At 30.8% G+C, this 16,534-nt stretch overlaps 1 protein-coding gene across 1 annotated transcript; it reads left to right on the top strand.

The window, feature by feature from the left end:
* Nucleotides 1-13,490: 13,490 nt before the first annotated feature.
* LOC140758999 (uncharacterized) lies at nucleotides 13,491-16,225 on the top strand. Its single transcript, XM_073095441.1, has 5 exons — nucleotides 13,491-13,776; nucleotides 13,897-14,007; nucleotides 14,094-14,187; nucleotides 14,363-14,540; nucleotides 15,773-16,225. Exons 1-5 carry the CDS (start codon nucleotides 13,756-13,758, stop codon nucleotides 15,864-15,866), a joined length of 498 nt encoding a protein of 165 aa, XP_072951542.1. The 5' UTR covers nucleotides 13,491-13,755; the 3' UTR covers nucleotides 15,867-16,225.
* The last annotated feature ends 309 nt before the right edge of the window (nucleotides 16,226-16,534 follow it).

Below are 16,534 nucleotides of genomic sequence, written 5' to 3'. Positions count from 1 at the left end.
GAGAGAAGAGGCTATTATGGCTGATCTGTAAGTAGTTGTTTGAATTAGGTCACTTCAGTCAAGTTGTGACCTTTGTTTCTTTATTACATAGTCAAGATGTTATTTAAACAGATTCTCGACACCGAAATGGTTAAGTAGACAAACCATTTGATGTATAAGAGATTAGGAATTAATTAAAGGATTTGATCATGTTAACATCTCATAGGAACCATGATATGTTGTCTTCTTGTACTTCACATACAAACATTAGCAGTTGTTGATCAATCAAATTAATTTAAAATATCACTAGATAAGACACCTCACCTTCTTCTTGCTAATATAATAGTTCGATAGTAGAGTTACGCATAAAGGACAGGTGTAGAGTATGTGGTGTAGGGCCTCTACAAGAGATTGGTCCTAGGAGACTTGGACTACTCTAAGAGTTGAGCTATGAGTCAATGTAAATTTTGGGCAAATTACAGTTTACTTCATGAAGTTCATACCTGTTAGGTTTTAAGTGTACAAAATATTTTAAATATTTTTATTTATATATGTATGAGCATATCTATAAGTTTTGATAAAATTCGTATTGTAGAATTTTAAAATTTTAATAATTTAAATTGGAGCATTCAGAAGACATACGGATGCACTCTGCATGCGTTCAAAAATATAGACACATGGTTTCAAGCCTTTGAATGCACCCTGCTAGCTTTCGAAGTGCATTCGAAGATACAGGGAATTATTTTTTATTGTTCAAATACACTTGGAATTCAAGTCAAGTCGTTCAAACCGGCATAAATAGCACTCGAATGAACCATGAAGTTTTTGCAAAATTTAAGATTTTCTGAGATGAAATTTGACTTTGATTTGGTCTTATCTTTATAAAGTGTATAAGGGTTAGAATTCCCTAACCCTAAGCATGTCGATTATTGCTTTTGAAGATAAGTTTTTGAAGAAATAACATTTTCATCGACTATGGCCTTGCTTGTCTTTTTCATCACGGGAATTCGTTTTAAGAGTCACTAAGATGGAAATTCAATATCAAAGGGTATTAAGATTAGAGATCAATCACAGGAAGCAGTGAATCGCAGGGTCTAGCGATCAAAACTGATGCAAACAAATTTGTGGGGATCAATAGGTTATTTGATACTAACCAGCCATAGGGGTAGACCCAACTCCATCTTAGTTCAGCTCATAGAGATGGTCGGGGTTATTTACAGCCTTTCTCCTGGCTAGTTATATATTTATGTTTATTATAGCATTTACTTTTTAGTTGCTTTTGCTTATGTGTCTTAGTTATTGCTTATGTGGGCAGGTTGATGCTTAGGTGGATTAGTCAAACGAGAGCCTATTTGTTTTAGCTAATCAAGTCAATTAAAAGCTTAATTGTCTATTAGAGTTGTAATCGGTTAGCCCTAGAGCCTAATCCCTGATTTATGCGTTAGGGTTGGTTGGAGTCAAGTGGACCCAAGCTGGAGAGGATAGGTCTACCAAGTCAAGTAAGGTTAGGTAGCTGTCAAACCTATTTTGGCGTGCACCTAATTGTAATGGGTTAGGGATTGGTTGGTTATGTTGTAAGTTGGTTGACCCAAGCTAGCCTAGTTAGGTCGATCCAGTTGATTAGGGGCAGTATATATTCTATAGTGGAACCCTACTAAAGGATTATCAAATGAATATTGAAACCTTGGCTTTGCCGAAAGATTCTTCTCCCCCGCTCTCCCTCTCGTGCGACATCTCTCTTTCTCACCGAGCTTCATCCTCGGTTGTAGTTAATGCCGTTGCTGCCCTTCCCTTATGTCCAATCATCCGCTCCATCCCTAAGAGTACGGTCCCCTTCTCTCCACTCATCTATCTTTTTGTTTTATCCCCACTATTGTTGTCATATCCATCTTCCATTACTCTAACCTTATTCCATCTTCCACCTTCCACGACTGTCCTACCACTTTCTGACATTTAGTCAATATTGCTTAGATATCTTCAGATCAATAATTCTAATCGTCGTTATTCTAGTTGCGTTAGACTCTTGACTCTTAGAGAAACAATCTATCAGAGTTTCAAGATTTTTGTGCTGTTAGATTAGTCGGAATTGCCTTCCAAAATTTTCGTTCTAGATCTGATCAGAGCTAAGTCTTGTTGTGATCACAATCACCCCGAAGGTGATCGTAATATTATTTTATAAGTCAGTCTTATAAAGTACTACATTTATCAGTAATTGGTTTGATCTAGTTTGAACCCGTGGTTTTTTACCCGTTTGAGATTTTTTCGTGTAAATTTTTTTTATGTTTATCTTTGCTTTACTTATTGATTATTATTCCGCATTCTTACTTAAGCAAAAGTTGAGAATCGTACCTAGTATTTAGATATATACGTGTGTTTAAGTACTTTTTAATACCAAATTGTAACAGTTAGATTTTTCATCTAAAACTAATAATATAAGTGCTAAAAATAATGTGACTTAATATTTTTTTTTACCACTGGAATAATGTCTGTGGGGTTAATTATGTCTTTTTACAACCTCGTTTATGCCTGCTGACTACAACTTTGTATAGACCACAAGATGGGCTATATGCATATATACACATATGTAATGCAACATGTTACGATTCGATCATATGGGTTAAGTCGAGTCAAGTTAGTTACTTAGCTTTATCTTAATGTTTTGAATTTCAAATAAATCAGATAATCCACATGTGGATTCGATCCACTAATGATTTTACTCCTATAAATAAGGGTAGACATGTATTGATAATTATCATCATTGAAAAAAATCTAAGTTTAGCTAGTTATTATTTTCATCCTTATATTTTATCTAGCCGTTAGATCGCTTTATCTTTCTAGGAGTAGATTATAGTTATAAAAACATCTCAATCTTCCAAACCCTAGTTACCTCCTACCTCCAACAACCACCCTATAATACGGTCATCCACCACCACCCTTGGTCGTCCGCCACCCTCCGTCGTCCGCCACCCTCCAACGACCGCAGCAACTTTGGATAATTTTTAACTTTTCATCATGTCCTCCGAATTAGGTGAAACTAGAGCCATTAGAATTCTAACTCACGAGACTATCTCTACCTAAATCTTTATAATTTTCTTACATCCGAATCAGTCCAGATCTGGTTCGTAACACAATATTAAGTCATAGATAAGGGGATAAAATATATAATTTAGTATTTATGTATTTGATAGAATATATGTTATGGACTAGATCTGGAACAATATAAAAAAAAAATTGGGGGATTTTAAGAGTCGTAGCATCATGAGTTAAAAATCTTCTGCCTCTAGTTTCACGTGATTCTGAGGTCGAGGTGAAAAAATATGATTGAAATAGTAGAGATAAGTTAAAATAGGACAGAAATAAAAATATCAGATGTTGTGACTATCGTCGGAGGGTGGTGGTAGGGATGGTGGACGATTGTAAAGGTGGGTGGCGATCGTGGAAAAAGATGGTGTCTAAAGTTTAAAAGCTTGGAAAGGTTCTAAGGTTAAAAATATATACTCTTACGAAAGTTAAGACAATCTAACGGCTACAAATAAACAATAAATCCAAGATAAATAATAGTAACTTAACTCAATACTCATTCCACAGTTCCTAATTAATTTATGAGCTCCCCTATCTATAAGAGTTGAGTCATAGAGATTTAATTAATAGAAACTTAGGGTTCATGCGCAGTATCTTTTTTGCATGCGAGGTGATTGTTAGATGTCATTGGATAGGACCAGCATGATCAGCCCCAAGTAGTGTGCATGCCTTTCAAAAGCTGTGGAGACTGAGGACCTTGTCAATGTATGGCTATTTCAGATTAAACATCATCGTCTTTTGAATGGAATCACAACTTAGAAATCATATAGAATTCAACTGCCTTCCCTCTTTTGTAGTAGAAGAAAGGCTAGAGAAGAGTTCACCATCAATATTATAGTTGTTTATACCACACTCCATTAAATTATTGTCCAGTATTAGAGAGGAACCAAAGTTGTGAGCTCTTTGTTTCTAGTTTTTTTTTTTTTTTTAACAACTTTTTCATGATTTATACTAACACTCTCCCTCATTTTTTTTAGCTCATAGACATTTTGATTGACTTAAAGAAGTGAACTTGACTCACATTTGTAAAGATTGTATATTTTTAAACAACAGATGAGCCTAGTAGAATTTGAACTCAAAACTTCTGTTATAATACTTTTAAATGGTTAATTTATTAAACGGTTGCACAGGTCTTAAATAAGCTATTAATATACAACGCTAACCGCAATAAATACCTAGTGTACTCGAGTTGGGCTTTGATCAAGCTTGATTCAAAATTAATTTTTAGCCTAATTATAGAAGCAAACTAGCCAATTTTGAACTCAAATTGAGCTCAAGGCAATCAATAAGTAATTCTAATTATGAATCAATTTCAAACCTAAATTGAGCCAGAACTTGAATTGAGTCAAGTTCGATTCCGGTTTGAATGAAGCATAAATCAATCTTGAAATAAGGTTTTGGGTTCTAAGTTTCTAACTTCAAACCCTAGGGAGTAGGAAACTAAGAACTAATATAGCAATTTTACAAGCATTTAAAAATCTTAAAATGTAATATATATATATATATATATATTTATTTAAGTCTAATCGAGCTGAATTAAACTCGGCTTAAAATTAATTCCAAGTCTATTATGCAGATTAGCCCAGTAAACACATGAGGGTATATTATGAAATGAGAAAATTCATCGGCTCCAATTAGCAAGATCGGATTCGGTCATAAATATAGTAAGATGGAGTCCAAATTAGTCTATTATTATTAGCATTCAAATTTGAAATTAGAGCTTAATAGTGCTCCAAATTCATTATTAAAAGCTAAATGTGTTCACCAATTCATAGCATCCTAATTCTCTTCCTATATACAAAGGAATGAAGGGTATAATATTTCCAGCCCAGCCCATTATAAACATCCACAGTTTGGCCCAATCCATATTAAGGGTTGTATTGCAACCCTATCTTGTACACACTAATCATGGTTAGGTAGGCTAATTATGTTCCAAGATTGCTCATAATATCATAATTGTCACTGAAATATTTTAACTCTCTTCAGAATTGTTATTATGGTTAATATTTCTGAAAGAATATTCTTAGAATATCCTCAATAGTTGGTGTTTAAACTTATGCATTCAAATGACTAAAATATTCTTTCTTTTCTTGAAATTTACTGAAATATTTATCACTGAATTTTTTTTCTTGTAGAAAATATTTTTTTTTTTTGTAGCATATAATATCGAGTAAATTTTTAAATAACTTTTTAATTTTTTTTTTAAAATTGTACAAAGGCAAAATTAGATATAATATGACATTTTTAAAAGAGGTCAATAATATTTATAAATATTATAGTGTCAATTGTTGTATTTAGAAAATAATTTAGAGGCAATTATATAAAAATCTAAGATTATTTTCTCTTTTATAAATTATTTAAAATAATTTCAAAGCTATCTAATACTTTAACTCAATATCATAGTACAACAAAAAAATATCTTCTTTTATGTGACAAAGAAATAATTGATAAAATTAATACATATATGTTATTGTAATTTTCTTTTAAAAACTAACCATTATGGTAATTTAAAAAAAAAGTAAATAGATCGTATCGATTATTATGATAGTATAAAAAGTTATTAGTGGCAATTATGTAGAAAACCCTTTAATAAACAGATCGTGTTCGTATTTAGAAAAACAAATTAGCTATTAATATTGTTTAGTTGTAGATAATCTTAGTGTTAAGATTTGGATGGGGGGAAAGCTCTAGCTAAAGAGAATCAATCTATCTTCTTCTTTTTAATTAATCCAACAAAGAATAATAAAGTTTGATAGAGAGAGAGCATCATGCATGGAGAGCATTTTGTGATGATTACTTACCCTCTTGCTTCCAAGAATAACCTAATGATAAGATTTGTATGCTTCCAAACAAGTTTCAGATCGACATGAAAGAAATTTATCCCTTTGATTTGAAGCTTGAGTAACTAGTAAAAGTGAATTTCAAATCTACTATCTATTAGAGATGGATTCAATATTTTCAAAGAAATTACTTGTTAAATCTGGATTTAAGTAAAACTATTATTTTGACTAATGTGCAACTATTATTTTCGCCGTCGAAAGATTACATTAAGAATAATCTTCCGTCAGGATCGTCAAACCTACCAATTACAAATAGATTATTACCACAAAATTATATAATTTTTTCCTTATTTTAATTTGTACAATCAAAGCTCATAAGCTAAGTGGGCTGGCCAAATACCCAATTAAAAGGCTCTAATTTTAGGCTAATTGAAATAATCATCTCTATATCTTAGAAGATCATAAAAATAAAAAATAAAAGTACTTTTTTGTTTCAATCTAATAAATCTAGTCCAATTTATTTCATTCAAAAATTAGCTGAAGAAGACCCAAATTCTAGATAGTAGATATCGACCTTCACGGCCACATAAGAGCCTCATCTCTTAAAGTTGATCTCTTTATCACCAAATTAAAGGAGGAGAAAGATAGATATCATCTCATCAATGATGTAAATGGGTATCTAACCCTCCACTAGGCTACTTAATTTTCACACTTTGATGGTTGCATGGGAGAAGAAAATAGTTAGTATGAGATGTAAACTTCTTACTTTCGGCATTAGTATAACACTAATAATATATTTAAGCGGTTTAATTTGGTAGCTAAAATTTAATGGGACCTCAGTGTTTCTGTTGTACATATGAAAGATGACTTTCTATCTAACTTATATTTAACTTCCAGGCTCTTTGAATTTATCATGGAAAAGAAAATTCTCTTACACCCTTCAATAAATGATGTCTAAAATCTGCCTCAAAGTTCATGATTTCTATTTGGATACCTATGGATGGATGGCAATTTTTTTTTTTTTTACTCTATAATGGCTTGCCTAACCCAATCATATTCGTGTTTATTATCTTAACTCATTTAATCCATTTATGACTTGACTCGCTTATCCGTCTATGATATCATAATTTAATTATTATCTGAATAACCAGTTTATATCACAAAATAACTATTTGTAATATTAATAAACATGTTTATAATCGAATAAAATTATTTATAACTTAAATAACTTATATAAATTTGAATAACTTATGTCGCCCGATAATTCGTTTATAACCCGTGTAACCCATTTAATAAAAACGTCATCTTTAAATATAAAATTTTAACCTATTTAATAAATAGATTATATTCATGTTTATATTATCATGACCCAGTCCAAATCTAACTTAACTCGAAACTCAACTAACCCGACCCAATTGCTACATTTACTTACTTTAGGGTTTTAAAATCTTTATAATCTAACAAATGAAAAGATATAAATATTTTTAATCAAAATGAATGGATGCATGCAAGAAAAAGAGCACTTATGCCTTTTTACAATTAATTGAGAGGTAACTATGAAAAGAAAAACAAGGTTCTAAATATATATATATATATATATATATATTAAAATCAAGTGTTTTGTAGGGTATAAAAGCAAATAATAGATTTTTACATGGTTAGACATGCAAGTCTTGAAATAAATAAACTCTAATGCTAATCTCAAGGTTAGCTCTGAGGACAAATTTCATTAAAAGCTAAACTTTACTTAATTTGTGTAGCATTAATCAAGAGACATATTATTCTAAGACATCCATTTCCAATTTCTTTGTCCTGGTAGTGCAATAAAAAAGTCTAGCTTGGAGCAATTTGACTAAGTGATCTACCTACCAATAATATGTTTTAACTTCTTCACCATTCTCATCAATATTTAAATACACATCAAATTATTATAGATTGATAATTAGTGTAATGCTACATTGAATGTTTTGAATTATCAAGGTAGTGGTTACCATGTCAATGCTTCTATTATTAATTGACCTATTCATTACATTTAATTTAACTTTGTATTCTCCATTCATACCATGAGCATTGCAAAGTAAACCATGCATGTCCAATCTAAAACAAGTGATGACATGTTCACACATGGTTAGAAAACTAATATAATGTAAAAAAGAACAAAACATGACAAGGAGTTGTTCAATAAGGAGTAGCAACTAGCAAGGGGTTGATAAGATTTGTGATTATTTTTAAACCATGTCTTGATCTATAATTACATCATGAGACTCCTCTAGACATTAAACAAGAAGCTCACAATAAAATGTCTTGATCTATCAATAACATGTAAATAATTGAAAATATAAAAGCAAAGCAAATAAAATTCAAGGGTAAAAAGCATATATTCTTTTCCTATGATTAAATTAATCACTAACAAATATTCCAAATATAAAAACCATTTACAAATCATTCGTTAAATCCCATAACTTTATCTGAAGTCTTTTTTGCTCACTAGAACCTGTAGTAAATTCTTTCAAGTGGTTGATCAACAGGTCTCAGTGACACTTGAGACAATAACTCATTCTAGGAAAGAAAGTAACAATAATAATCGGATGTCATCGATGATTCCAAGCATTCTAATATTCTCTCATCTTTATGAATGCTCAGCAAATCTATTTAGCGCTCTAAAATATAATTTTTTTCGTGCTTTTTCATTACTTAGGGTTCATTGGTTTATATAGATGTAAGAAAAAATAATTAAAACAAATTTTAAACCAAACCAGCACTAATTCTTCCAACTACCCATAAGAGTTTGAATAATTGAATGTCCATTTGAATATAAGAGTAGTAGTTTAAACGTCCGAAGGCTTTTTCACATATTGCACCAAATGTCACAAAAATATCTAAAATATCGTGAAGATATTTGAATGTTCTACGTATAATAAAAAATACATATATTTTTAACTCATTTAGATTCTTGTAAAGCATGTAATATATAAAAATTCAAATTTCCACCTTCATTCTCTTACAAATGATTCTAAATATATTAAAACATTAATTACCTTAACAAAAATCCTACTTGACATAATGTTAAATTGGCAAACTTTAAAACATTAATTTGTTAGATAGTGGTTAAACAATTTATATCATTATTCTCAGATGACCCCAAAAATCAATATAATTTATTAAGAAACAAGCTTTAGCAAAATTGATTCTATTATTATATCAAAGAGTCAATTGACTCAAAAACTTAAAGTATTAGATAATAAAGTAATAATTTATATTCCTATCTATAAGATGTCATACATGCATATGAGTTGCATTCCATCTCACATGCCTAAGTCCTACTTAGAAAGAGAAGTCTATACATATACATATATATAAAGAGAAGCCACATGCCATGAGGTGCGGCGTAGTTGCATGCCATCTCACATGCATACTTTGTAAGAAGCCAATGTTTTAATATAAACTTAGGCTAAATTAAGTTTTAATCCATGCATATGATTTAATGTCACACATCATCTCAAAAATAAAAGATTAATATGTATCTCTTATATTATATTAATTAAGAATTAATGTATAATTGCATATATATTAGAAGGGTTAAGTGATATAAACAAAAATACAGAGAGACTTTGAATTTTAGCTTAATCACAAGGTTGTAAATTATATTATTTTTCATTATAAAAATTGAAAAAATAAATAAAAGGAATAAAAAAAAGAGTTGTTATAGAAAATAACGATTAGACATTAGTCAAAACGAATAAATGAATTTTAGTTCATAAACACACTATTTTCCTTTCTTTTGTAGGTCATAGTCTGGGAGTTGCAAAGGAGAGGTTGAACAATGGTCTCATTGGTTGGCATTTAATTGAGTTCACATGAATTTTTCTTCTATCTTGAATCCAAAATGATATCATCCCCAGACTTTTTGAGCTCTCACGTGAGATCCAGCATCCTTTCATTGAAATATTAAATATTAATGAAGAAATTAAAGATTATAAGCACTTTTAGTTTGGATTTTTTTTTTATTACTAACTTTATTTATGTTTTATTGAATGTCTACTTTGGGGCCCATAAGTATTTGAAGTCAATGTATTAAAAAAAAAGGTTAAATATATTTTACTCATAAATTTCTATTTCTGAGTAAAATAAGTAGGTTAGATTTCCATCCAATTTAACATAATTTTATATTAAATTACTATAATACCATTTTTATGTTACAAACCAGATCTAGACCAATCCGGATGTAAAAAAATTATGAAAATTTAGCTAGAAATAGCCTCGTAAGTTAGGGTTCTAATGGCTCTAATTTCATCTAACTCGGAAGTAAGTATGAAAAGTTAAAAATAAAATAGTGGAGATAGGTCAGAGAGGATAGAACGATAACTTTTGACGTTGCGACGGTCGTCGGAAGATGATGACGGTAAACGACCATGTAATAAGGTGGCTGCTGAAGGTAGAATGTGGCTAGGGTTTGGATGCTTAAAATGGATCTGCCATTATGATCTATTCCTATGAAAATAAAAACAATCTAACAACTAAAGTAAAAAGATATGAACGAAAATAAGAAACTAAACTTAGATTTCTCTCGATGCTTGGATGCTTGGATTATTATATTCTTAAATTCTTGAATCCTTAACGAAGGAACTCAACCCCTCTATATATAGAGGTCGGTTACAATGAGTCTCACTAGGACTAACCCTAAAGGCCAACACGTCTCAAATTAGGACTTGGCTTAAAAGCTTACATGACTCAATTGGATTTACCTTAAATGCTTACTTAACTTAATTAGACTTGTCTTAAGGGACTTATTTGGACTTATCTTAACTAGACTTGTCTTAAGGACTGTCATGACTTATTTGGACTTGTCTTAATAGCTCATATGACTAAATTAGACTTGTCTAAAGACTTACATCATGAAATAATTAAAAAATAAATAGATTAAACTCGACTCGACTCGATTTAACCTGCATGGTTGTATCGTAACATTTTATTTATCAGACGAAGTGACAGATGAGAATGACAATTTGGATATTTTAATAAATTTAACTTTTTATTATATTTAATATAAATTGGTGTTTTAGTAATCTGAGCGTTAAATTGAATGAAAAATCTAACAGTTTTACTCTAGTATAAATAAATTACACAGGATAAAATAATTTTGGACACAAAAAGAATCACAAAGAGAAAATAATATATATATATATATATATATAAAATTTAAAATTCTAGGTATATATATTGGTGAAATTTGAGCTTCCAATTGAGATAAATAGAAAGGAAATATATATTTTACACCCTTCGTTTTGTGTTTATTATCGATTATGCCCAACGATTTTGTGCTTAAATTTGACCCACTATTTTCATTCCATTTGCCCCAAAATCACACTGATAATAATTTATATCAACTCTACAATTAGTTTAGCTTAACCAGAGATATCAGAATGACAAAGTTACCTACGTATTGTCTCAAGTTTATGGTGAGGTCTTAAATATCAATAAAGGGGCATAACTGGTATTTAACATTTTTTTCAAAAATAAATAAAAATTATACATATTATTATTCACGGAGAAAATTACTAGCGAGACGATAATAAATAGTGTAAAATATAATATCGTTCCAAGATAAAATTCTGTGGATAATTTATCGTTCCAAGGTAAAGTTCCTTAATTTATTTTACTAATTAATAGAATATAAAATATTTTAATTTTTTTAAAATGTCATAATTGCTATTAAAATTATTATACCTTTTTAAAAATATTATTTCTTTGATTAAATATAATTTAAGAGCTATGCCAATAATTATATCTAGACCTTCTGAACTATTATTATTTTTTACCATCTACATTCTTTAATTATAAAAGAAATTTAGTTTAGAGGTTCGTATAATTAATTTTTTTACTAGTTTAAAGAGATAGACACGGGTAATAAAAAATAATACTAGTTCGAAAGGTAGAATAATTTATAATAATAATAATAATAATAATAAAGACAAAATGTGGTTTTTTTTAATAATTTTTTTTAAATTTTAGTTAATCTGAAGTAATAATAAACATTCTTGTCTAGAATAGAATATAAAGAGGAGAACAAAACAAGAGAGGAGAAGACAATCTCATTTCATTACGAATTGGACTCCTATTTTAAGTTGTCATTTGAAGGAGAAAGGTTACGTGTAACAGCCAAGAATGCCAATCATTTAGAGGATGACTCATTTTAGATACTATCAATATTTTGAATCCCTCTTCCTGTTTTCACACTGTATAAATAGTCTCGAGCTAGAAAATTTTGCATATAACACTCTATTCTTTAACGAAATTATAATTTATATTTTATATTCCCACTTCTTTCAAATAACACTGTGTTAGATTCGAACCCATTAAGTAAAAATTATATGACTTTGCGAAGGATATTTTTGTAATTTTCTAGTATAATCAACTTAACTTCGAGGTTCTCTGTATATATTTGCTAAACTATATTGTTCAATTTGTAAATAGTGAAAGAAATAAGATGTTACATGTAAATTTCTCTTGAAAAGTAAATTGGTAATTTAATTTTAAATGAGTTTGAATTTGATATAGTGAATTTATTTATGTTTATTAGTTTTATTCATATGACTCTATTAATCTCTTTATGACATAATTATCTTATTTATCATTCCATAATTTGTTCATCATACAATACATATGCCCAAAGTTATTTATAACTAAAATAAAATTGTCCGCCCAAATTACTAAAATACACATATTATATTTATTAGATAAATTAGTGAAAGAATATTTTAGACATTTTGATAATCTATTATATTTTATATAATCTATTATAATTTTGATGGAAACTCTAATAATTTCCCTTTAATAATTGGTTTCTAATTAAAATTTGTAAAAAAGAATAAAATAATTTTAGGTACAAATATATTGGGGTAAAATTTATTTAACCCAAAGAGATAATTTCTTTTTTCATATTGGCAAATATAAATATTAGATTATTTTAACTATATAGAACCTCTAAAAAGCTATTATTGTTTGTTTAATTTATTACAATTTAAATGCTGTAATAACTATTTATTATTATTTTAAAAAATATAAAAGTTTAAGATAAGATAGTTGATATTTTTTTATTAATACCATCACTAAAGGAGAGATATTAATTAAATAAATGGGTCTATGTGAAAAAATTATAATTAACTTTAAAATCCAAGATTATATTCGATTAACACCCTATTTTTTAGAATTTTATAATTAAAATTTTTTGTCTCTATAATTTTTATATAATAGTACAATACCCTATTATTATTTTGACTAATTATAATCTATAATTTACAAATTAATCTACAGATTAAATTATTAAGAATATTATTAAATCAAAAATCCCCTCCTAAACGTAATTACCCTATCATGTCCCACTCGGAGTTAATTTGGATATTTGAAAGATTATTATCTCTTCTTTATTGCTGGCCTCTCGTTTAGATTTAAAGCGAAAAATAAGAGGTTATGTTAGAATTGATAAAAATATAAGGTGTAATTTGGAAATTTCTTAGAACTAATTATATTTACTAAGAAATTTTTTAAGCCACATATTTGATAAAAAAAATTAAGAGGGTTTATGTGAAAAAAAATAGTTCAAAGGAGTTAAAGTATAATTAAACCCTAAAATAAGACCAAACACGCAACAGAAGGTGGGCTGCCTCTCCAATATCGAAATTCCCATCTTACGCTTCCCATGCTTTAATTCCCCCTCTCTCTCCTCCTCTCCTCTCTATATTAATATCGGGGCATAGAAGCGTCTCCTTTCCTCAACTCCTAACTATTATTCTCTTCTTTCAAGAGAAGAAATCGTAGAGAGAGAGAGAGAGAGAGAGAGAGAGAATTCTTAGCTTTGCCTTTTGCTACCATCTATTGGAGAAGAGGAGGATAAAGGAAGGAACAAGAAGAGAATATGGCGGATAACTTCGAGCCTGTGAGTATTAATTCCTTATATTAACTTAATTCTTGATACCGTTGTATCGGGTTGTTGTATAACGACCTGGATAGCTTATTCGAGTCTCTTATTCTTATTCCTTCATTTTTTTTGTTCCAGCTTCTCAGTATAAGCGAGGTCGAACATGGCGAATTCGTCGCTCTCGATATCGGAGCCTTATCGAAGGTCAACCCCGATCAGGACGAGCCCACGCCGAGTCAACCCGTATCTGTAAACACTATCTACGACTTCTTGGGGGTTTTTTGTGACGATTTTTAGTTTTTAAATTCTTGGTTTTAATTCGCTTCTCTTTGAAGGTTTTGAAATCTCTGTCTCGGATAAGAAGCGGCGGAGAGAGGGAGAGGGAGAGGGAGAGGAGGGCGGCGGAAGGAGAAATGACCAACTCGGCCGGTGAGTTGAGTTGATTTATATTTATATTTCTTTCGGTTTTATTCGACTCGGTTTGTGACTCGTCGGAGTCGGACGGTTTGGAAACGGCGAGTTGAGGGATTTTTTATATTTATAACGGTGTGTGAATAATATTAGTCACAAAATTGTAGTCTGAATGAAATACATACATGCGTAGGTGGGGGGGAGTCCGGCGAGAAGGCCACTGTTTCTGTACACGTGGCAGGCGATGGAGATCACAGCAGGAATTTTCATACGACTACCCCAACATCCGGGTGGGGGAAGTGCAGGCGAGTCGGCCGGCGCCCCTCGTCGTGGCTCAACCCAAGGAGGGTTCTCTTCGTCTTCGCCACATTGTAAGTTTTCCCAACGACACCAAATTGCAAATTGCCCCTGCTACTTTACTATAATCACAATATATTTATTTATTTATTTTTCTTATCTCAGGGATATATAATATGCGGTAGATTTAAGGGGTCTTATTGTAATTATCTAAATAAGTTATCTGGGGACCACTAAGTGGGCCGGTGGGCGATGGATGCTGATCCTTAGTGGGCCATGTTAGATCGGGCCCACCAACTTTACGTAATTGCGAATGAAAACCTTCAAAATATTATATTATATTTTTTAATTTTTTTTTTACAAATTACACCCCTGTTAATATTAGTTAGATGGTCACGTTTTCCAATGGTATGTGATAATGTGACAAAGGGAGAATAAAATTAAGCGTCGATTAGTGGTAGGTGTGAATTTGTGATGTTACCCGTAGGGACCACCGGCAGTGGGCCTATAGGAGATGGGCGAAGATACGTGGTGGGCTATAGTAGAAGGGAGGAGACACGTGGGAGAATTCTAAGGTATTTGTGGACTGGGATCGTTTACAAAATTACACTACTAGTACGTGGTATAACTCTGTTCGTCTGAGATTCCATTGGGTAATGGCACGTAGCCACGTACACTGTTGTGATCTGCCTGAGGAGGGACCAGATTCGCTGTTGGGTGGGGTACGTGTATTTTTGTCCGACGCAAGGACGGTATCATGATCTTGTATGTCTTGTATAAATCCAAATGTATGAACACTATTCCATCCTCTAGTCTCCTATATAGATGGATAAAGTCATATATATATATATATATATATATATATATATATATATATATATATATGTAGGCTTCTAGATAAACAATTACTTGAACCTTCTTCTGGGTAAATTTTTTATCATGATTTTACTCTTTGTTGCATGAAATTTTTTTTAATCTTTTTCCATCCATTAACTTCACCCAATAACTCTCCTGTGAGTGATTTATCTTTGTTTTAAAGGAAAGAAAGAGATAAATTAAGGATTACTGGAGGGTCAAGTGTTAGAAATAAACTAATAAATAAATGAGAGGATTGAAACATAAGAATAAGCAATATATATAATTTAAAGATCTAGGTGTGTAATAAATCTTTGTTTTTTCTCTAAAAGTTTTGTGCACATATATAAGTTTTATATAGTGCTGTGATCAAAGCTTTATCAATATCCAAATGGTGGAAGATAAACTTAGTGTATACTTAACTAATGCCATACTTTATCTATGTATGCAGGTCCAGCATGGGGACATTGATCCTGCTGTACTTCACTCTCTCCATGGGCAAGATGGCTGGTAGTGATAGTAGTGATAGTAGTGATGCCCAGTGATGCACTCCCCACAAGCAGGCAAGCAAGCAAGCAATTCTATGGCCACTTGCAGTTTTCCACCTTCGTTTGCTTCTCATTATGCTTTGATTTAGAAATGGAGAAAAGTTAGTAGCACTAAGATGAAAGCCCAGAAAAGAACAGACAGTGGAAGAAGAGTTGTAGGGTTGTACAGAGGAATAAGAGGGTGTTTTGAGGAGAATAGTATTTTATTTTAGTAGGAAGGTGAGGATATGGATGAGAGGAAAGGAAGGTAGATGCAGTCATGCCTTTGTATGTTGTGGATACCACTTGTTTTTCCTCTATAGCTTGTAGTCAAGTTCTCAAGTATTGCTTTGCTGCTGCTTTTTGGCATTGGAGAAGTTTGGCTTAGAGTGCTGTTTGTAGGCTTCCACTACTACTAATTGTTTCTTGCTCTTCTAAAGGGAGTTATTTAATTTTTGTGGATATATAGTATGTGAGATACTATTAAAAACTTTTTCCACTGATTGATAAGTGCCAAATCTAAGCTTCACATTATGTTAGGTGTAGCAAAATTAAATTATTAGAGAAACAATATTTCGATTAGTGAGCAGTTGATTAATTCAAATATTAGATATAAATATATCAATTGTGATAATATATATATATATAATCATGCATCTAATAAATAAATATGGATTATAAGAGAA

The sequence above is a fragment of the Typha angustifolia genome, chromosome 4, assembly GCF_048772165.1.
Source record: "Typha angustifolia cultivar Huaian chromosome 4, ASM4877216v1, whole genome shotgun sequence".
Taxonomy (NCBI): Eukaryota; Viridiplantae; Streptophyta; class Magnoliopsida; order Poales; family Typhaceae; genus Typha; species Typha angustifolia.
Note: the sequence above shows the minus strand (reverse complement) of the source record. Positions and strands in the feature narration are given on the sequence as shown.

What these genes read in the sequence shown, in the direction of transcription:
- LOC140758999 (XM_073095441.1), top strand. Translation starts at nt 13,756, where the DNA reads ATGGCGGATAACTTCGAGCCT. An exon ending in CGCCGAGTCAACCCGTATCT is followed by an intron (nt 14,008 to 14,093) that starts GTAAACACTATC and finishes TTCTCTTTGAAG; the next exon opens with GTTTTGAAATCTCTGTCTCG. An exon ending in CTCTTCGTCTTCGCCACATT is followed by an intron (nt 14,541 to 15,772) that starts GTAAGTTTTCCC and finishes CTATGTATGCAG; the next exon opens with GTCCAGCATGGGGACATTGA.